The sequence below is a fragment of the Nyctibius grandis genome, chromosome Z (assembly GCF_013368605.1).
Source record: "Nyctibius grandis isolate bNycGra1 chromosome Z, bNycGra1.pri, whole genome shotgun sequence".
Classification (NCBI taxonomy): domain Eukaryota; kingdom Metazoa; phylum Chordata; class Aves; order Nyctibiiformes; family Nyctibiidae; genus Nyctibius; species Nyctibius grandis.
The window spans coordinates 52,677,524-52,701,563 of record NC_090695.1 but is presented as its reverse complement, the minus strand read 5'-3'; the positions used below and the strand labels follow the sequence as shown (position 1 = coordinate 52,701,563).

General features: G+C 39.7%; 1 protein-coding gene across 3 annotated transcripts; it reads right to left on the bottom strand.

Annotated features, from left to right (window-relative positions):
• Positions 1-1,609: 1,609 nt before the first annotated feature.
• On the bottom strand, positions 1,610-23,379 carry LOC137676699 (protein fem-1 homolog C). Of its 3 annotated transcripts, none has more exons than XM_068423684.1 (3): positions 23,290-23,379; positions 21,940-22,669; positions 1,610-7,306 (listed from the first exon to the last, which is right to left on the bottom strand). In XM_068423684.1, exons 2-3 carry the CDS (start codon positions 22,481-22,483, stop codon positions 5,997-5,999), a joined length of 1,854 nt encoding a protein of 617 aa, XP_068279785.1. In that variant the 5' UTR covers positions 22,484-22,669; positions 23,290-23,379; the 3' UTR covers positions 1,610-5,996. The 3 variants fall into 3 exon arrangements, with proteins under 3 accessions (XP_068279785.1, XP_068279784.1, XP_068279786.1); XM_068423683.1 differs by having other exon boundaries at positions 23,255-23,371; XM_068423685.1 differs by having other exon boundaries at positions 23,300-23,356.
• Positions 23,380-24,040: the final 661 nt, after the last annotated feature.

Here is a 24,040-nt window from a genome sequence, read left to right as displayed (position 1 = left end):
ACTCTGGATTATTCTCTGTTCTTTGCTCATCCTTACAGCCTGGGTTTTTTTTTGTTTGGTTGGTTTAGCCTAACCACAGGAAGGTTGAGAAAGGATAACTCTGAAGGACAGACAAGTGCTGAAACTATGAAAAGATCAAACATACAAAACTGTGAAAAAATAAATATCAAATGGGAATTAAGTTTCTAATTATTGAAGGACTGGACTTCCAAATAGCCTTCAAAAGATAAATTTGGCAAGCAACTTATGACTTGATAAATCTTCAGGAGATATGATAGAAGCACCCTTTGAACTTCAGATAGGAACCCACACGTCTTACAATCTGATGGGACACGTGGTTGCCATTTACATCATAGCCTCACACTCACTGGACGGGCACTTGCAGGATCAGAGAGCAATTATTTTTCCTCCGTGCATAATTCAACATCACTGTCCATAACTTCTGAGTATAGAAACTCTCTCCTCAACTTTCTGAATGTTGAAGATCAACTTGCAAGGTAAGGCTTTGATTTGGTGGGAGCGTGAAGGGCTTTCTGTTTTTCACTGTGGATAGTATATGGCCCTCTGAATATTATATGGGAAATAAATCTATTGCCTTTGCCAGAGTAACATACCACACATGTGGCCTCTTTTGCCCTCTTCCTGTGCTACTTTGTATGGCAAGTTTTGGTTTTCAACTGCCAGCCAGCATTAGCGACTGCCAAGAAGCATTTTTGCATGGGTATACAGCTTAGGTAACCAGCAGCCACTTCCAGATGAAAACGTCTTTCATCATCTGCAACTGCAGAGGGATGAATAACGATGTAAATGATCCTTCCCGGTTCTTCCCTTTCCTAATTAAGAGAATCTATATTCAATTCCTTAAAGCCATCTGTGTGACAATTATCTTACTGTGAAAGCTCTGGATCAGTTCTCCTCATCCAGAGCCTCATCTTTTTTGATGCTGTTACTGATTAGGCCTAAATCTAAAATTTCAGCTCTCTGGAGTGTACGCTGCCTTTAAGTATAGGATTGTGACTACTGTGCCTAACTATAAAGATCTCTTGAAATTACAATGGCAATGTTCTTCAAAGTCTTCCATTCTCTAGCTGCCTTTGATAAGGATCTTCTCATACTTCTCTCACCCCTGGAGTATCTATTCCTCTATTTTTTTAAATTGTCCAGGCAATAGGGAAGACAGTTCAAAAGCTTTCAGGAGAAGATTAATTTGTGCAACTTTCTTGAAAAAGTGTCTGTTGCTTACTTCTTACAAGGTCTTGCTAACTACTTTTATGCTATAAATTAAAACTACTACTTTGTCACAGAGTTAACAGCACCACTAACTGCATTTTCTAGAAACTGGGAAAATAATGTCTCCTGTATCATCCAGTTTAAGCCTTTTCTTTACTATTACCCGCTACCAGAATTTAAAGGCTTGGCTGGACCACAATTTCACAGAAAGAAAGAGAATGAAATATGACACTTTGTTTAAGGTACAATTCTTAATGAGATGAAGATTGAAGTACAAAGCTGCAGCATTCACATTTAACTATTTATACTCAACAAAGCAGCTTACCAACCAGTATTGCGGTAACCCTAAAGGAAACAGATATATAAACTCAGACAGGTGTTCTCCAAAACATATTTTTAATGTAATCTGCATTTGAAGCCTAGAGAGAGTAAGAGCAAAGAAATATGCTTGTTATTCCTTTTTTACATTACTGTTAAAGCTAAATTACTTCACGTAAAAAAGAAACTGCAATATTTCCATACACGGAGCTAGCGCTGCATAGGAAGTCTTTGTGACAGAATTGAACACAAATACAATGTCAGTTCAAACCAAACCAATCATAGCTTTTCATTCTGCCCTCACTGAGAGGTCAACAATTACTTTCACACTCAAAGCCAAGAGATAGGAGCAGTCTCATATGTCTCCCATCAATTTCCCCAAAATTACTTTGAAGCGTTAAATACCAGTTGACTTCATTGTATTCACAGAAGACAGAAATTAGTGTTTCGTCTCTTGCTCAAGTTTGTCAACATTTTAGAGTATAACAGGCATTCCACTCTACATTTCAAAGCATGAGGAAGCTATTTCAAGACCAGTCATATCCCACCACTGTCACCTTGCAGTTGATATAAAACTGAGGACAGGCACATTTTTTTCCTCGTAAGGTTTTTATCTTTTTATAAATCCTCCTGTAAGGATTTGGCTACAGCACTCTATTCATTTTTTAAAATAGTGTTTTGTAAAAATGGAAAGAGGTTAATTTTAACCAGTTGCAAACAGTTGTTAACAGAGAGCTCTTTGGGGACTTAGGAAATATACAAAATTACTTCCTATCCACAGACTATTGTAAAGTATATATGGAAACCTAACCACACCATTGCCTTGCATTCCAGAAAGTGTCTTTACACTGCATTTAACAAACAGAACAGAGACACTACAGACAGCTGGAATCTTTTTACCAGCACAAGTGATACAAAAATAGGAATACAATTTTTTAATTTGGTAAGAAAAGCATTTCATTTTTTTTTTACAAGAATACTCTGCGTCTTCCTGGTTGAAGTATTTCAGTTGAAACTCAAGATGATTAGAAGAAAAACTGCTTTGAGCATTTTATCCCCAAAAAATACAACTTCAGAGGTCTCAACAAGCAAGGAGGTATCAGTGTCTTTGTCTCTAGGGAGGCATACATGTAAAATGCTTAATCAATTTTAAAACCTGTTTCACCTCTGCAGGGCACACAATTTATTCCGCAGTGTTCTCAACATTTTTCTGCATTGGTAGCTCAGAAGCAGTACATTTAATCAGAAAAAAAAAGCCCAAATAGGAAAAAAAGAGAAGAACAGGAAAAAGAATGAGTTAAAAATATGACAAAAATAAACCAATTCTTTGTGTTCTGAATGCTCTTTAGTTCCTTGTCCTTACCACAGTTTGAGTCCAGCTAGCAACAGTACTGCATTTAGCATCAACATGTTTCACTAAAATAAACTTATTCCCACCTCTGAATGAGTAACAAGAGTAAGAACAAAAACCAAATTCTGGTCCAGAAAGTTGGTATCTATACTGAAGTGGAGACAAAACTGGTTTGAATCAGGGGCTGAGGGGGCAAAACTGCTACTATCCATTAGCACTGGCCTTAGTGGCACATGCATCTCAGACAGGGTCTGCTGTCCCATCCCTCCCTCCCAATCAGCAAATCCTGAATTAATCCCTAACACATTACCCAGCACAGGCTCTGTACCAATTTGCTTTAAAATTAAGAAAAATTACAACAGGGTAATGCAAACATACAGGGCCAATGGAAAGTGGTATTAAATGCATGAACTCATCCACCTGGACACCCAAGTCCAAATATCTGGCAAGGTCAGAGTTCAGAAGATAGCCTCATCCCCATGAAAAATTAAATTCTGCATGGAGGTGATAGTCTTTAGGACTGATGCACATCAGTAGATATTTAGACAGAACTATATACAATAAATCAGTACGTCCCATTAAACTGTTTTGTTTTTAAAGAGCAGCTAACAGAATAAGCCTTCTTTGTAGCAATTTTCGCTAGATTTACATGTATTTAATTGTGATATGCCTTCTCTTTTGGGAATGTTTTCCATTCAAAAATTTGCTAACAATTTTTAGATTGTATGTCTGGACTAATAATGTCCAACTAATTTTAAACAGGAAATTTGACAGTTAAAGATTTAAACTAAATCCACTAAAGAGCAGTACAGATTCCAGAGTATAAAATTCTAAAAATCTAAAAACCCCTTTCTCTGTCATCTATAGAAAAAGAATTATTTTTATGACTTAAAGTATAATGTGGATCATTTCTACCATGGTGTTATTTGTTGATTATCCCTACTTACTGAGTAGTAGAAAAGCATAAAAATAAAAAATAATAATTGAAAAATTTTCAAAAATCAAACTACATGTTCTCACAAATGAGAACTTGGGTGGCATGTGTTTTAATCACTACAAATCAGAGAAATTCAGCCAATTGAATAGAATTTTACTCCTGTGTATTTGCAAGAGAAACTAACAAGGTTTCCTCATTCTCATAATTTCATACAATGTAGAGGTGGCATGGGACAAACAGGTGAAAGTTGCTTCAAAATACAGAGTCTGAAAGTGGCAATAGACAAACAGCAGCACTGCTTTAAACATACCTTTGTTGAAAAACATCCCTGTATTTTTCCCAAGAATGGCTAAGCTAGTAGGTGCCACGCTGTACACTAACAGGAACCCCAAAACAGAGGAAAAGCAAGGAAGATCTATTCTTATGTGCTCCTAAGATACATTCTTCCTCAATTTAATTCACAAATGACAAAAATGTTCCGACACTTAAAACATAAAAATCAAAATATTAAGAAAGACTCTCCTAAAACAACTTTACCTTTACCTAATTAATTTGGCTTCTAAATATCTCTATCACTGACAAAGGCCTAAATCAACTTGTTGAATTTCTGGAGCAAGAACCCCATAGGTACACTTACTGCCCACCACTGAAATGAAACATCAGGTCAAAAATATCCAATATGCTAGACCACTAAACTTGCAAGTAAACTGTATTCTATACAACATAAATTACTTTCACTTGAAGACATTCGCAGGGCTAATGTGCCATAATAAATTCTCCTATTTATCAACAGTAAAGTGCTGAATTATATTAATTACCTGAATCGCACTCACATTTATGATCTTCATTTATAGATTTCTTATCAAGTCAAAAGAGCCCTTTCTGTTGTAAAAGCTAAGCTGTTGTGCAAATATTATAAAAATAGGTACTTTAATTAGGAGCTATATACACAACAGAACTTCCCCTTTTTGTTAAGTACAGCTGACATAGTAGAGATGAAAAATCCATGCAAGTATTTATAAAGATAATTAAAATGTAAAAAAAGGACACTGCTATAGAACTTCCAACACTCTGGCATACAGCCACTTACTATATAAGATGACATCTAGATCTGGACTGATAAGCATCATGCCACCAACATGCTTTAGTTTCTTTTGTAGCTAAAGTTGATTTGTAAGTTTTAAACTACAGCATACATTTGATCTATTTCTCATTAGAGTGTATCATCATTAAGTTTGAGGTTAAACTTCAAGCAAACTTCACACCTAGTCACATAACCAGCACAAGCAAGACATTAGTGCAAAGGGGAAGGTGTCAGTTGTACATAATGAGGACTCTTCCCCTAACTGCACGATGCAATAAAAAAATTTTCAGTTTTAAAGTTCAAGTGGACTACGATGAGAAAAAGCGAAATTTTCTTCTCTCAAATTTAGGACAAATTTCCAGAGGATCAAAAGGAAAGCAACCTCCGTTACAGCAGTCAAAAAGGTCAAACCCAAGTTTGGAGAGCTGGTAAGTAACTCCAAAATTCATCATGCTATGAAGATGGCATTTTCAAAAGAGTTCCAAACAAATTGCAAAAACAAAATTGGCATTTAAGTTGGAATTGGCCAAGTGCTGCATAGAAATATGCTCACATAACAACAGTCATGTTTAAGCCAGTGCATAGGGAACATAAAAGCACTTATGGTAGTTGCAAATGTTAACAAGTCCACACAACCTGTACAGTTTAGCAATGAGTCCATAGAAAAAAAAAACAGAGTAAGAGTAGAAATGCTCAAGCAAAACCAAAAAAAGATGACCTTCCAACTGTATAAAACCCACGTTAATAGTTATAGTAAAAAGACATTAGTGGAAAAAACTCAACTCAGTCCCAAACACCCAACAGGCAAATAAGACCAGAATAGACAAGCCTTTGGCAGACAATTTTAAGAGTCTAAATACAACATTACATTTCTAAATAATCCACAAAATATATTATATGGCATATTCATATTAAATACTAGGTAACCAACTCTGCAGATCTGATGCTAACAATGCTTCAGCCAATAAGAGCAAGATGGAGCAAGCTAAGGGAACGCTGGTGTATCACAACAGTGCTCAAGGAAAATATCGTCACCAAGTCGTGCTTCAAAAACAGTACTCTGGGACTCCACGCTATCATCTATGGAGCAAAACAAAGTTCTCTAGTTTTTCAGGGATGTGCCCTGCATAGTATATGTTATGATTCACTATTACACGAGCAGCAAGACACTGCAATGTAGTATGATTTATGGGCTGGATTAAATTTTTTGCTATTTCCTTCTCATCCAGCAAATCAGTAGCAGTTTGTTTATGCGAGTTTGTGGCATCAAAGTGTGAACCTGACTTGATAAGAAGATTCATGATGTCTGGATGGTTGTTCAGCGCAGCAATGTGTAAGGGACTGTTGTTATCAGAGTCTCTGACATTTACATCAGCACCACATTCCACCAGGATAGCAGTAACTTGTAGAGAAGGGAATTTACAAACTGGGTAGCGACCCACACATGTAGTATTATTGTCAGCAGCAAGGTGAAGTGGACTGAAATTATTCTTCCCTCTAGGCTGAAGCTTAAGAAACTTGTAAATAGTCTGTTTCTTAAAATGCTCCTGTTCTGAGCTGCAAGGTACCTTCTCCAACAAGCAAATTAAATGCAAAATGATGGAAAGGGCTTTGTTCAGCTGTATGGGATCAGGAGGACACTGGGTTTGTTTCATGGCCCGCTCTATTTCAAGAACGCTTTTGCACAGTATACCCATGAGATCATCAAATGTGACTGTAGTGCCCAGCAGGCCTTTTGCCCTATCCTGCAGCATGAAGGAGTAAAGTTCAGCAAATGACAGCAAACTGCTGGCTGTCATAGGGCTCAGCGGATCCAGATTGCTCTGCTGCATGTCCAAAGCATATTTCCATAAGTTGATGCAACGCTTGAAGTTTCCAGAGTCTGCATAGACAGCACCTCTGTATCTAATATAGTAGGATGTATCTGGGTGAGAAGGGCCAAGAATACGTTCTCTAATTAATAGTGCTTGCATTCTCATTTCATCAGGGTCTGCAATAAGATTTTCTAGCTCTTCTGAGCTGTTCACCTCTTTAGCATAATCATATGCCATAATTAGTGTTTCTGGCACAGGTTTGCTCAAGATATTAGTCCTATCACTGTATCTCATTTCCATAGCTCGCTTCCAGTATTTCAAAGCACCAAGCAGATCTCTCTTTTTGTCCACAAATGTTGCTCCTAGAAGTTCCAGAGCATTTATGCGCTCAGCCTTACTGGTCTGTACATGCTGGGTCAGAAAGTCCACGATATTTGTGTGGCCTGTCACACTAGCTGACAGAAGGGGAGTCATTCCATAACCATCCTTTTCCATTTTAGCACAATACTTGAGAAGCATCTTCATGATCTCCAAACTACCAGATTCTGCACAGTCATGTAACGCAGTGTTTCCTGCAAGACAAGAAACACAATTACACAAATCGTAATCAAATTATAGTCCAAATCCCATCACACTAATAGGTAAAAAAAAAAAAGTTAAAAATAGTTTAAAAAAACCCAAACATTAATAGTTCAAAAAAATAGCTGTTTTGACATCTATGGACTATGAAAGGCTTAGATGACAAGTCAAAATATTTAAGACCTGACTGAGTATCAAGGCTGCCAGGCAGTTATAGAAATCAAAATGCTTGATATTATTGCCTGAAATAATTAAACAGGTGTTAAGGACCTTTTGTCTCATTATTCAAAAAGACAGAATTAATATGGAATTCTCTACTACACAGAAGCACAGAAACAGGCAATTCCATTGTGTCGAACATCAAACAAGTGGGGCAGAAGACCAGCTTGCCTGAACAGGGAACTCCTTGTGGATCTCAAGAGGTAAAAGAAATTGTACGATTCTGGAAGTGAGGTCAGGCTTCGCAGGAAGATTACAGAGCTGTGGTTTGTATATGCAGGGAGAAGACACAAAAGGCAAAGCTCAATTAGAGTTGAAACTGGCCAGTGTTGTGTCAGACAACAAGAAGGGCTTTTTTAAGTACATTAATAGCAAGAGAAGAGCTAAAGAAAACATTGGACAAATACTTGTTGAAGATGGTCACCTGACTAACAGGGATGAAGAAAAAGCGGAAGCATTCAATGCTTTTTTTTTTCCGCAGTCTTTAATGATACAGATAGACCTTGGGCTGCCTGGTCCACTGAGTTATAGGACCATAAGTGTGGGAACAGTGACCTTCCATTCACAGAATCACAGAATGTTAGGGATTGGAAGGGACCTCGAAAGATCATCTAGTCCAATCCCCCTGCCGGAGCAGGATTACCTAGATCATGTCACACAGGAACGCGTCCAGGTGGGTTTTGAACGTCTCCAGAGAAGGAGACTCCACAACCTCTCTGGGCAGCCTGTTCCAGTGTTCAGTTACCCTCACTGTAAAGAAGTTTTTCCTCATATTTATGTGGAACCTCCTGTGTTCCAGCTTGCAGCCATTGCCCCTTGTCCTGTCAAGGGATGTCACTGAGAAGAGCCTGGCTCCATCCTCATGACACTTGCCCTTTACATATTTATAAACATTAATGAGGTCACCCCTCAGTCTTCTCTTCTCCAAGCTAAAGAAACACAGCTCCCTCAGCCTCTCCTCATAAGGGAGATGTTCCACCCCCTTAATCATCTTCGTGGCTCTGCGCTGGACTCTCTCTAGCAGTTCCCTGTCCTTCTTGAACTGAGGGGCCCAGAACTGGACACAATATTCCAGATGCAGCCTCAGCAGGGCAGAGTAGAGGGGGAGGAGAACCTCTCTTGACCTGCTAACCACACCCCTTCTAATACACCCCAGGATGCCATTGGCCTTCTTGGCCACAAGGGCACATTACTGGCTCATGGTCATCCTGCTGTCCACTAGGACCCCCAGGTCCCTTTCCCCTACACTGCTGTCCAACAGGTCTGCCCCCAACTTGTACTGGTACATGGGGTTGTTCTTGCCCAGGTGCAGGACTCTACACTTGCCCTTGTTATATTTCATTAAATTTCTCCCCGCCCAACTCTCCAGCCTGTCTAGGTCTCTCTGAATGGCTGCGCAGCCTTCCGGTGTGTCAGCCACTCCCCTCAGTTTGGTGTCATCAGCGAACTTGCTGACAGTGCACTCTATTCCCTCATCCAAGTCATTAATGAATATATTGAATAGTACTGGTCCCAGTACCGACCCTTGAGGGACTCCACTAGACACAGGCCTCCAACTGGACTCTGTCCCATTGACCACCACTCTCTGGCTTCTTTCCTTCAGCCAGTTCACAATCCACCTCACTACCCGATCATCCAGACCACACTTCCCCAGTTTAGCTGCGAGGATGCTGTGGGAGACTGTGTCAAACGCTTTACTGAAATCAAGATAGACCACATCCACAGCTTTACCATCATGTATCCACTGGGTTATGTCCTCATAAAAGGCTATCAAGTTGGTTAAGCATGACTTCCCCTTGGTGAAGCCATGTTGACTGCCCCTAATGATCCCCCTAATGATTTGTGGACGCTGAAATTGTAAGGGACCAGCTGTATCAGCCAAATGTTCACAAGTCCATGGGGCCTGATGGGATTCATCCCAGGGCACTGAAGGAGCTAGTGGGTGTTACGGCAGGACCCAGGAAAGGAGGGAAGACCCAGGAACTACAGACCTGTTAGTCTAACCTCAGTTCTTGTAGAAGATCATGCTGGGTACTATGAAAAGGCATTTAAAGAACAATGCAATCATCAGGCACCGTCAACATGGGTTCACAAAGGGAAATTCCTTTTTAACTGATTTTATATCCTTCTACGATCAGGGTCACTCGCCTAGTGGGTAAAGGGAAGGTGGTAGATGTAGCTTGTCTGGATTTTACTAAGGCTTTTGATACTGTCCCTCACAGCATCCTTCTGCACAAGTTGTCCAGCTGTGGGATGAGGAGGTTCATGGCACGCTGGGTGAAGAACTGGCTGAAGGGCAGAGCTCAAAGGATTCTAGTGAATGGGGCTACATCTTGCTGGCAACCAGGCACCAGCAGTGTTCCTCAGGGCTCAATTCTAGGGCCGGTTCTGTTCCATATATTTATCAATGATCTAGATGCAGGAGTCTGAATGCACCATTAGCAAGATTGCTGATGATACCAAACTGGGAAGTGCTGTTGACTCTCAAGGGACAAGAAGCTTTGCAGAGGGGTCTAGATAGATTGGAGCACTGGGCAATCATCAATGGCATGAAATTTAACAAGAACAAATGCCAGATTCTGCACCTGAGATAGAGTAACTCCAGGCACAAGTATAAACTGGGAGCCGAGTGGCTGGAGAACAGCCCTGCAGAAAGGGATCTGGGGGTGCTGGTCAACAGCAGGCTCAGGAGGAGCCAGTAGTGTGCCCTGGCAGCCAAGGCAACAAACCGCACCCCCAGATGCATCAAACACAGCATAACCAGCCAGTCAAAAGAGGTGATTATCCCGCTGTGTTCAGCATTGGTGCAGCCTCACCTTGACTATTGTGTGCAGTTCTGGGCCCCACAATTTAAGAAGAATGTTAAGGTCCTTGAATGCATCCAGAGGAGGGCAATAAAGCTGGTGGCAGGGCTGGCAGGCATGTCCTGTGAGGAGTGGCCAAGGACTTTGGGCTTGTCTAGTTTGGAGAAAAGGAGGCTGAGGGGTGACCTCACTGCTCTCTCCAGCTTCTTGAGGAGGGGAAGTGGAGAGGGAGGTGCTGATCTCTTCTCCCTGGGGTCCAGTGACAGGACACGTAGGAATGGTTCAAAGTCGTGTCAGGGGAGGTTCAGACTGGACATTAGGAAGCATTTCTTTACCGAGGGGGTGGTCAAACCCTGGAACAGGCTTCCTAGAGAGGTGGTCTATGCCCCAAGCCTGTCAGTGTTTAAGAGGCTTTTGGACAATGCCCTTAATAATTTGCTCTAACTTTTGCTGAGCCCTGAAGTGGTCAGGCAGTTGGACTAGATGATCATCTTAGGCCCATTCCAACTGAAATACTCTATTCTGCTCTATTCTGTAAGGGATTTTGTATCTGCCTTCAAGTATGAAACAGAAATTTAAGCTCACTGTCTCTATGTTGTTACATTTTTCCCTTCTTCCCTTGTCAAATTTCCATTCCCCTCTATCTCCAGCAATGATTAAAAACTAATGAGATCTGTATGAAAATTAAAGCTGGACTAACTCAACATTGTCTTTGTTTGCCTCTACACTATACCTCTTCCTCTCTCCTTCTGCTAACCCTTCTGATTTGCATGTTTTGAGGCAGTAATTGTACACAATGGAAAATAAAATCCATCACAACAGGCCCTTCATCTTAGCTAGGGCCTTTGAGACTGCCAGTATATTCTGAGGGAGCTGGATATTTTGTCGAGCATGTGTATATACCCAGACAAACTATTCTTAATGCTTTCTTAGGTCTTTATCCAGAAGCCCCACATTAATCCCTCTGCTCCTCTGGTTAGGATTCCCAAAGCCAAGAAGAAAAAAAATGCCATCTATCTTATAAGTGTCTTATCATTTACATGCAGATTATTTCTCATTAGGATGACACTGCACAGTCTTTATTTAAAGGCACTCCAGTTCTAACACCATGTGGAAAAATTTCTAGTAAGCACTAGTGCCATGTGTTTAAAAACCCTACTCACAGAAAATTAGAAAGCAAGCACTGGACACTACAGTCAAATATTTAACTATTAGGCTTCAACTAGATGAAAATTTTGCTTAGCTTGAAATATCAGCACTTCACTGGAACAGAAGGAAAAAGATGGAGACAAACTTTCCTGGTCCCCTCCCAACATAACAATGTGTCTTATGTGGTTGATTGTTTTTAAAATTACACAATTTAAATTTACCTTGTTCTTTATCATATACACACTACATATTCAGGCATAGTAACTTTTCAGCCTCCTACTAAATTAATATGTAAATTATTAACAGAAAGCTCATGTAAAAATCCACCCACCCCAAATTAAGAATTCTTACATCATTAGCCCTGCAAATTCCAGTTAACTGCCCATCAGATCATCAGTTTCTATTACATTGTCAGCAAGTTTCCACATTCACAAATAAGATCCTCGTTTCTAAGGGTTCTCTGCCCATTCATAGTCATCAGATTTGGCTTTTAAAAGTTAAGACAGAGAAGTTTCCTGAAACTTCCACATTAGCATTTTTGTCAGGCTTTTTTTTCATGCCAACAAGATAGCGATTTACAGTGCGCTTTGCTGTTGTATTTCTAGTCTCTAACAGAACTATGGTGGGTTAGGAAACAAAGCAGTACTCTTGAAATCTTCAGCTCGTGTTTGGGATAAGTGTGTATTTGTAGATATATATATAGACTACTGATCTAAACTGCTTCTATTTATCTTCATACACTTCAATTTTTTTTCGCAGGCTGTGATCTCTAGAATGTGCAGTTCACTCTTTATACTACAGCATTTAGCTAATGAAACTCAAATCAAAAGCGTGCCTGAGATCTGTCTTAAAAGCTGAACACTGTATAGAAATAAATTAAAATTAAAACTAAAACGGAGGTAAAGTCTTCCTGCTAATACATTACTTCTGCCAAGAACATACTGTTTACGCTGTCTTAAATACGATAAATATAAAAGCAAAACATTTGAAGTTAGTACATGTATAGGTATATAAGGGAAAAAAAGATTCATACTTATTAAATACACTTCAGAAATAGAAAATTTCTTCCATTTTCGTTTCAATTATACGAACCTGATGTAGGTATATACAAATAATTTTGACATCTTCTAGTTTTTACATATGTGACTTCATAGCACGCTTACCTTCTTTCTAACAAGACACAGTAAGAAGATATAAAGTTGAAGAAAAAACACAAAAGCAAAATTCAGAAATATCTGGTCAAACTAAAATGACCGTCCTCTAAATTTGATACCCACTTGTCGCCAGCAGAACCAGATACCTTAGATCTACAACGTAGATCTCTGCTGTGTTTTGAATTAGCAGATTATCATGTAGCAGCTTGCTTTTATCTTCTGTTGACAAGGCATCAAGACACGAAAATGTTCATGCAACGCTTTTGCAAGTTTTGGTATGCAGAAAAAGTAGTATGTGGAGACTCAAGGTCTGCTTAGATTAAAATTTTCTATTGGGCACTGGGCATTTTGCCTTAGTTTCCCCACTAGTATCCCAGTCATCCCCTCCTCACTCTTTCTCATCTAATCTTTTACTTCTCAAAACTTCACATGTAAATTGGTCTGCTCTTTCTTCCTCAAACTTGTTTGTGGACCATCTGAAGAAGAACTGACAGCACATTTCACAGCCTCTTTGTTGCTCTCAATTCCAGCAACCAGAAGGACAGTGGTAAGGAGGAACAGCAGTTACTAAGGGCAAACTGAGTGTCAATCCAGGCTCACCAGATACCAAAATTTAGCTGACACACTAATCAAATTCATACAAAAGATGTGTAAAAAGTTATTTTCAAAAGCTTATGACTCAAGTTTAACAGGTTTTTGCAATCATAGCACAGCTATGAACATTTTTTGTCCCCCCACCAGTATTTTAAGTGCAAGTTCCAAATATTTTTAGAAAAAAAAAATATCACAGAAAATATCAGATTGTTTCACTAGCACACAATGAACTTAACTTGCAAAATATTCCTTTCCTGAAACATTTCTGAATAGTGGCCAGTGATTTTACTATCATTTACTAACAAGTAAGTTGAGGAAGACACTCAAAACAAAGTGGCACCTGAAATTATCTGTTAGATTAAAATTCACAGAGCTAAATCCAGTTCATACATTGGCAAGTGATTTTCAATCTTTAACACCTTAGGCAATTTTTATCAGTAATAGAGAGGGTTAAATCAGTTACAGGTCTGGCTACACTACAGTCTACCATGATGAACAAATTTCCAATCAAAGGAACATAGATTTAACCAAATATAGGTGGATCAGAAGTTTGGCAAATTTGGCATGCATAGTTTATCAACTATAATTCCCTCTGTCCTTATCACACATCACAGACCAGAAAACTGTTGATACCTCAATATTGAGAAGCATGAGATCTTTAAATTCTTAAGATGGAAAGGTGTAAAAACCAGACAAATATACAAACTTGCTGATGCACATACATCATAAGTCTTCTTGCTATGCTGGAGAAAGTGTAGTTAAAACGCAACTACAGCAGTCAATCCAGAACAAAACACTAGCTGGTTCCTCAGACCATCTGCACTTCTGCACTCAGTGATGAAGGCAAAACCAGATGCATCTGGGTGTTGGCTGAGCCACAAGTTAATACAGCCATTTCAGGGTGTATTCAAGTCCATATACCATCTCTCACAGCAGAGCTCTGAAACACAGGAACTGGCACCTATTTTCTACCTTAAAGTCAATATTTTTAAGATATTTAAAAAGTTATAACATAAAAGCATATTACAGACAAATAAACCAAAATGTATGAGTAACACCAAAGTTCTTACTGTTGCTTCACAAATATCAATGACAAACTATCAATGGCAGCTATTCATATTATACATTGTAGATCCATTACCATATAATGCTGTTCTTGATTCACTTTTATCAACTGCCAGGCATATAGGCTATGACGCATTAATACTCAAAAAATCCACACAAATTAAGCTTGGCCATTGGCTGGGTAAATTCAGGCCCAATCCAACAGTTTGCATGTCACTAATTCACAACACAGCTATGCAGAACATGTGGAAATATGCTTAAGACTCCAAGGAATTTCACTACTCTGTCCAACTGGATGTCCTTCATTTAAAAAAAAAAGTTTTTTTATTCATATTACAATTACTGACTTAAGCTTTAACAGCTGTTTCTGACAGTATATCAGAAATAGTATAATTTAACTACTTCTATTGCAGTAGCCCTTAGAGTTAAAATAACCACAGTTGTTTCAAGCCATGTGCAAACTAACAAAGGAAGGCCATCACCACTAATTTTTAATGGCTGTACTTCACTTAAGTTTGACTGGATGGTACAGGTACAGCAGTGGGAAGGATACACTGTAAAAAAACAAGTTTCCATAGACTAGAAGTGAGCACAGGCAGACAGACACCTGAAAGCTTCAACTTCAAAAACCACAAACCCCCAACCTTAAGAAATAACAAGAATCCCAGCCATCTACACCTAGCAAGTATCAAGTGTTAAATTTGAAGAAGAACTTGAAAGAAAACAGGACAGTGGCCTTAATATCTAATTCAGAGTCTTATGTTCCACATATTGGCCTGGAACTGAACAGTTAAATAAGCATGGCAAATCAACCATTGTTCTGTGAATCAACCATCCGTTTCAAAAACACTGTATTGTCTACAGTAACAGGAATAAAACAGTGGCTGAACACAATTCAGCCATTAATTCAGTTTTTGTAACTTTTGTTTGTTCAGTAACAAACTAAAATTCAACATTATATCTACTGCTGTATTAAAAAGGAAAAAGGCTGAAAATAAGTAAAAGTAATTTGAAAGTTATTCTCTTTCATAAGTGGTTTTCCAAGGGATACATATGAAGATGTTGGTCAAATCAAAGTAATTTTTAAAGGTGTGAATGATTATTTCAAAATAGGTTTAATTAAATTTTCTTAATCCATTTTTAATTCCAAAATGATCTGCAGGAATTTAATCACACATAGAAGATAGTTAATATTACAACAACATGAAAGGCTCATTGTTCTTGCACAGGAAGAAAATCGGACTGGAAACGTTTTGGTACTCACAGTACTTCTCTGCTAGAAAGTGAGTGCCACTATACTGTATTGCTAATACTGCTTACAAATCGCTTCTATCTGCATAAAACTTTACTAGTCACATTACCTAATAACTTCCTCTAATTAAAATCAGCAACAAAGAAATGGAACAACGCCACCTCCAGTCCTTCCAAATCTTGCAAAAAAAAAAACTTAAGGAAAAAGGTATGGTCAGTTGGCACCATAGCTTCATGTTTTATTCTTTTGTTACGGTCCTCCATTAAAAGTGGTATGAACATGACACAAACACTTCACATTTACAGAACTAATTCTCTAGCTATTCAGTGTTACCAAAAGCTTATCAGAGTGGGGGTTGGGCACTCAAATTAATAATGAGGCCACTTCTTTCTATGTCAGAAGTAATTCCCAAAATAGACTGGTAGCTTATGACATGGGAATGAAAGAAAATGAAGCAATGACACAGAAAGTGATTTGACTGGATTTGCAATCAGTTAAGTACATCCACTTCCTAACACTTCCAAATGCTTGATCAAATTTCTGGGTAGTAAAACTTAGATTAAAGTTTAGTATCAATCTGATTTCATATCCAAGATCTTTAAACATTAGAGAAAAAAGATTTAATTTAAATGACTGACCAGTATGTAAAATCAACCACATGTATTTATTTTTGCAGCCTGACAGATGAAATCAATCATAAAGTGAAGTTGTTCATGTAACATTGATTTTTTCCTAACAGAGTACTTGAAGTAATTAAGTCTTCCAAGAGTTTTACTGTTTTAAAAAAAAAATTATTGCTACATATGTGCAAACATGGACAGGGCACAAGAAAACTGCAGAAAAATACATCCCTATGCTTAGCATGCATGACAAATTAAAACTAAAGGTATGTCTTCCCTTTAAAAAGAAATGAAGTAAAAACTGCAAAGAACTGCTAATCTCAACAAGTTATTTTAATCTAGTTTCCATATTCTGTAACAGAATAACTGCTCTCTTGCTCACCAAAGTACTTCACAATAACTTGTATTATCAGGATTAGCAATAAAAAGCACGTTCTTAATAATTTAATTTCAAGAAACTCCTTTTCAGTTGAAATTCAAAAATTTATTCCTTTAAACTGTATCTTCCTTATTTTATTTACAGACATTCCTACTGAAGTTCAGTTTCCACATAGTGTCACACACAAAATAGCTACAAAATGCAGTGCACTGCGCCATGTAATACCAACTAAAAAAGGAAAAAAAACCCCAAACCAAAAAGAAGGATGCAGAGCACTTTTAGAGCAAGGGTTTATCCACAAGTGGAAAAAAGAAGAGGGCGGGGGGGCAGGGAGCTTTGTTTTGTTGGTTTTTTGTTTTGTTTTTTTTTTTTTTTTTTTTTTGTCTGGTGTTTCCTCTACCCAAAATAAATCTCAGCAAGCAGACAAGACAAAAAAACCTCAGAAGACAACAAACCTGTCAGACTCCTTAATGTTTACTGCAAGAGAAAATTATTTTTAATGCATACTAGACCACACTGATCATACAGCAAAGAGTGTGAATCTCTAATCCCCCAATTTCTGGGTGTGCCAAGTCTGTAAAAGATTTTTTCGCTTTACCAGTGGGTTTGAGTGTTGCTCTCTTCAGTTCCCCACATAAATGACAATACTGAAATAGCACTAGCCCTCCATATAGTACCACTATACGTATAAACTTGATATAGTACCCATAGAGACTAAGGTCTCTATGCTTCTGTACTTTCCAAGATGAGGAAGCAAAGTCAACAAGCCTTGTCCTCCATATTATTTTACAAAGCTATTCTAATCAAATACTGTGCCAAGTGGAATCAAAAGAACAACAAGATTTTGAATCATAGTGTTATTTTGCATTCAAAACACATAAGTCCCTCTAACTGCTATGGTAGTACGGAGGATCATAAACGACAAAGCAGCATGGCTTGCAAACAAACATTCCTGTGCAGATCTCAAGAGACACCTAAAGGAACGCCTAGTCCAGCAGTTCTTATGAAATTTTCTAATACTCACAAATTAGTCTTTCGGCTAGCAGACGAGTCTGCTAACAACAGAAGAGGGACAGAATTAGTGAAGACCACTACTAAAAACCACAAATACCACCTTGAAGAGAAAGAGATCACATACCAAGCAGCTGAGCAATGGACTTAAAAGCCATGTTCAGAAAAAACATCTGCCTTTCAAGCAGACATTTTGGAAAAGAGATCTCATTCCTTGAGCCATTACATTCAGACCATCCTGTCTATCGGCACCTGTGTACTTTATCTATAATTTAACTCATTAATTGCAGAAAGGAAGGGAATGAATCTCCATTATTGCAGCATGTCTGGTGGAGGAAGATAAAGCATAACACAAATTATCAAAATGTGCATTGCAAATTTTCAAAATGCAAGATCTTAAGTGTCCCATCTGGAGTTAGAACAGAAGTATAAGAACCCCTTAAAATGGTCCGCATGCATAACAATTTTATGGGGGCAAGTATACGAAATTTTTTCTTTAAATATAAAATCCAACAAACACAGCCCCAGGTATATCCCCAAGAAAGCCCAAATCTATGATTTGAAGGCCCAAAGACTGCTACCACTTGAATTACAAGAGTAAGATTTCCCTCCCTACACATAGCAGCCAAATGAAGACTATGTACAGAAACCCACCAGTGAAACACTGTATTCAGTCCAGAGGTCTATTCTGAACAATGTAAGGGAGCACCACTCTTAACAACCGATCACTGGCAGGCTTCATAGTGCAGCAGAACAGAAAACTGCATGCAGCTGACACACATATCATCCTCCTCATCCAGCACAAAGGTAGGTCTGCACTTCACTTGAGGTTTAGTTCTAGGGTTCTACCTCCTCCTGAAAAGAGTCAGTTTCTGCTACTCTAGCATTACCCACACCATTCCTCCTTTTAAGAGTTGCATAAAAGCTTTAAGATCTTTAAGTTTTAAGAGGGTTTTTGGTTTTGTTTTTGAAAAAAAATAACCAACTTACTATTTGAGATATTATTATATACCAGTGAAATTATTAAGCTTTGTTATTTTTAATCTGCAGCTTCTTAAACCAGGAGTAATATACTGGAGAAGCCTCTGAATTAGGAAGACAGTGGTGAATTAACTCACTTTGTAAGTGTTGCTTTGGCTGCTTTTTGCTTTTCTACCAAAAAAAAAAAAGCAAAAAAAAAAAGCTATCTACAGGTATCTCAGCTGTTTTCCACAAGTCTAAAAGGAAAAAAAACTCCACCCTTCTTAACCCAGGTATCAGTTTTCACCCCTCACTAACACTCTTCATGTAATGTAAAACATTTTTTAAAAAATCCTTTGTTTACATTTGTGTTGCCTATGTGCTTCATAAAAGTTTGGGGAAACTGAAAGCTCAGATCTGCAAAGCAGCAGAAACAAAGACAACTGAAGGCTCATACTTTAAATTCAGAACCACTGGCCATTTTTCACAGTATAGCACTTATCTGCCGCAAACATCTTGTTACCTCCTTCTTCACCACCATGTCCTGTGAGACAGTGCCAGACCTACACTTTACCTCTGTGCAGCATCTTACCTGACTCAGACTCTGAAGCCTTTATGAACATCTTAATGATTTCCTAGCTGTACTTGCGTACTTCCACAACTGTCTTTCACAAACCTCTGCATTCTGAATTTCTGTACTCCAAAACACAGCTGTGGGATTCTGCCTGTATTTTAGAAGCAGGATTTCACCACATGTTTTCACCTGCTCTTTTCATGCCCTGCGTCAGTTGTCACCCTGACTTTTAGATGCCTGTGAACTTACCTATTTTCTCATCTCAAAGTATTTGGAATTTTCCCTGGAACTGTCAATACTTCAAAACATGTTCCTGTCTTTCCCAGCTCTAGATTTTCCTGGTTTCTGAACTATTAATCAAGTTCTACCTTGCAGTACGAAAATCCAGTGGAAAACCACATGGAATAGTTCAAGTAATTCTGCTCCCCCCCCGCCCACCATGATTTTAGGAATAATATTGGGAAATGCATCTATGGTAATCTCCCACAATACCACCTCTACTGAAATAGTTTTGTTCTCATAAGGAGCATTGTAATTTTAAATGCAGCAAAATTAAGAGTAGCCAAAGCTTTTACATCTTTCACAGAACAGCAGGCTTCTCCATACAAGGCCCAAGAAGGGGCCTATCTAAAAAGAGTTCAGATACATGGATAGCAACAACTTTTACTACTCGAGAGCATAGCACTCAGGTTCTCTCTATCTCCCTACTAAAAGCACGGACACACTGTCAACTGTTTAGTACACAGCAGGGAGGAGTAGAAACTGAAAATTATACACAGAGACTTTGAGGTGGAACATGACAATTTAGAATAAATCCTGTTGGAAATACTGATTTTGAAATTGATAGCTACTGAGCGTTCTTGCAAAACAAAGCTCAGAAGGTTAGTTGTTGAGCCTCAGCAACTGCAATACCCATACTGTTGCAATACTTAAGGCTCCCAGCTTTGCTCAGTTCTTCTGCCTTTCCACAGCTGACTTTCACTTTCGAGGTTTATAGTACTTACTTTCTCTCTTCCTTTACCTCACCACCGCTTATTAAATAACTTCAGACATCAGACTGCTTTAAGATGACAAAAAGTACGCTTATGTGATATCAGTGGGGACTTCCACATACAGAAACATATTCCATATACTTGACCAATAGATATTATGTGCACACATTCATTTGTACACATGGCAGTTCAAAGTATAAAATTAATTTTAACGAGCTAAGACATATCCAATCCAACTTTTTAAAAATATGATTTAAATAAGGATCAGTTATACCTTATGAAGCTTTACTCATGTGCCTAGTTGCAAGCCACACAGAAACTAAAGGAAGTAGAGAGAGGAGAGAATTAAGATACTAGAGAAACTGAGAGCACTGAAAAAAATCCTCAGGAGTCCCTGGGTGCCACTCAGTCATTTAAACAAAGACAGATAACACTAATGCACTAGTAAAGTGAATAATAAGGACCAGTAAAGTAAAGCCTACTCCACCAACACAAAATGAGGGGGAAAAAGAGCTGCAGAGATACATCTTTTTCCCTGTTACATCAGGTATTTAACAGCGCTGCTCTGTGGGATTGGTTTAAAACTAAAAAACACTTTATATTTAGCTTGTTATTCCAAGAATCCTGTCTAGAAAAATGACATTTTATCCTATCAAGTCCATGATGATTCATAAGCAACCTTAAATCCGTATAAAGAAAGATTTTTGTTCCGTCCACCTCTGTGACAAATCTGTAGTGTAGCTTTCTTTACATTAAACCCACGTATCTGCAGGATTTCCTGAAAAAAGGCATATTTAACTGAACAGCTTTTCCAAAGATTACTCTCATATTTGCCATGTACCAGTATCAGACAATAATCCAGACACAGAGTATACTTTAACAGAAATAACTGTAAAGTATAGTATAGTATAGTTACAAATTTATTTAGCCAGAAACAGGCAGTGGAAGTTATTACGCTACAAAAAGGTTTATCAGCAGATTAGTAATATATATTAAAAAAATAAGCTGCTGAAACACAATCCTGGCTCAGGGAGCTATAAATTAACCATAACCTGAAATAACTGGTATGCTTTTCAGGCAAATATCACACCCACATACAAGTCTGAGATATAATAAAAAACCCAGTGGTTAAACCAAGAGGTCCACATAATTATGATCACAGCAAAACAGACACAAATCTTCACTTTGAACGATAACACCAGAGTAACTGTAAACAGGGGTAATGAGATGTCCTTTGTGATCTGTGCACCACTGGAAGTCCCTTCTGTTGGGATCACAGTCACCTGCAGCTTCATTTCTTTAATGCTAATATATGGTTTTGTTTACTAACACTGAAAAAAGGTCCAAAATTATTCAAGAATTTGGAGGGAGAGGAGGGTGAAGAGCAAAGTGGTTATTCATTTCCAACGTAGAAAAAAAATTTTCTCCTTTATGCATCTTTCCTTCTGCTAGCCTTATTGGCACAGGTCAGTTTTATGTACAGCATATTTGGTTTGCTAAGAAACAGTATGAAAAACAAGAATATATGCTCATATATTTGAGCATGTTGCTACAGCAGCCTACTACAAAGAGGCACTCTCAGCAATGCATAAAATGTGACATCATATGACTCAGTATTTTTAAGAATTAAGGGTTTAAGGTTAAAATGCATTGATTCAGAATGAAATTATACAATCCATGTTAACAAAGGGGTATGTTAAAAAAACAGTAAAAACACAGTTAAATACACTTTATCACATACTTACCCACTTTATGAGACTAGAAGAATATTTTTGGATATCAGCCTCCTAAAGAAGGCTACATGAGTAATTTTACCCCTACTTACAACAAGGAAAGTGAAAAAATTAACTTACCTTTAACACTTTTTCTGTTAACATCAGCTCCTTTTTCAAGTAAATACTGAGCAATTTCTTTGTGGCCTTTGTAACATGAGATCATCAAGCACGTATGCCCATGACGGTTTGATACTTCCAGGTCTGCTTTGTGCTCCACAAGATATTTTACTATTTCCAGGTGACCATCAAAACAGGCAGCTCTAAGCGGCGTTGAATTTGTCAGAGTTGTGTTGTTGACAGATGCACCATGATCTAACAGACACTGAACCACCTTCAAGTGGCCAGCTGCTGATGCTGCCCATAGTGGCGGGGCCCCCTCAATAGTCTCACCATCAAAATTCACCGAACCACCAACTTCTATCGACGCTGAACAATGGTCCAACAAATATTCCACCATGTCAAGGTGACCATAACGGGCTGCCATCAGAAGTGGTGTGGCACCATTGGTTTTCTCTGACATCAGCAGGGCTACCTCTTCTCTTGTTTTGCTTGCCAGTAACTTGGAAAGGAGCCGCAGCTTGCCATCACGAGCTGCATTGAACACTGCTGTCTTTAGATCCATTTAGTCTGTACCTCTCTGTTTCTTGAAGGATACAGGCCTGCCTTTTTCAGAGTCAAAAGCTTACTGAAAACGCACAGCCCAAACAGAATGTCCCCAGCTTTTTCTCAGACCAGCTTCATCCAGATGGGACAACATGGAGATTCTCAACAGACTCCTGAGAAAGCACAGGCTGTGCTTGTTATAAATCTGGAAGAGAAAGAATTCTGAATGTTTTCACCTCCTACTTCACAACTAACGGCAACGGTATTCTTCTACAGCTATACCCAAACAACTCACTGCAGTGCTGCACCAACATCCAGCTGCCTTCCTTGCAACACCCCCTCCGCCCCCGGCTGCGCGGTACCCCCTAAGGAAAGCTGGTGGAAGACGAGGGAGCTGATCCCACCAGCATGTTACCCATACCAGCCCCAGAAAAATCCTCTTCTCGCCGTACCCCCGACTTGTTTTGAGGGGTAGCCTAAGGAAAGAGCCCCCTCCCCGCTCCCCCAAGGAGCTCGGCAGACACGCACCCCACGGGGGAAAGCCAAGCGGGGAAGGCGACGCACGTCCCAGCCGCCGTGCTTCGGCCGAGTCTCAGGCGGTAAGGAGAGCCTGTACCTGCCCTTCTCCTCACGACCACCCTCAGCCTGCCCACAGGCCCGCCGCCCCCATCAAACCGAGCCCCCTCCCCCACCTTCTCTCCCCTCAGGGCCCCAAACCCGCTCCCAGCTCCCCTACGGCCTCCCCGCCCGCCCGCAGCCGGCCAGAAAGGGCCACCGGGCTGCGAGTTACCTTCCCGGAGAGCTAATAGCCCCTTCGTGCCGCACCCGGCCTCACAGGGAAGCGCCTGCCGCCACCCGTCGCGCCCCCTCCAACTCCTCCATGACAGCCGACTCCCACCACTCTGAACCGGCCCTAAACCCAGGGCGCGCCGCGGCGCGGCGCGGCGCAGCCTCCTTGGGCGCGGCCGGGACCAATCAGAAAAGGGCGCGGGCGCCCGCCAGCCACTCGCAGCGGGGATAAGGGGCGGGACTACGCCGCCGCTTCAAGGGCGGCTGAGAGCGCGGCGGCTGGCCGCTAGGGGGTGGGCGAGGGCGCGTCCCCCGCTATAGCGCGGGTGGGAGGCGTGGCGAGGCGAGGGGCGTCGGGGTTTATTCCGGGGGTCGAGCTGGGGGGCAGCACAACCCCGTGGGGCAAACATCTCATATATCTATGCCTCATTAATTAATCAATTTGGGGTGAAAAGTCCGATTTTTGCAGCACAGAGGATGCTCTGGCTCCGGACAATGCCACTGTTTGGCGTAAAATTTGCTTTTTCTGACGTTGCAAGTGACTTGCTACGGGCTTAGCATGTAACGTTTGGTTTATTCCTATAGTAATAAAAAGGGAGCGAAATCCTAAAAAAGCTGCACCCGAGCAAGGGAATGTAACTTCTGTCACAAATAAGTATATTACCTGCAAGCCTCAGAAAGGAGGGGCACCATATGCAGAAACAAACTTGGAGAAGACCTGTGCATGTTAAAAGGTCTGCAGGTCAATTTGCAATGCAATCTAGTAGACCCTCCCCCCCGACAAAAA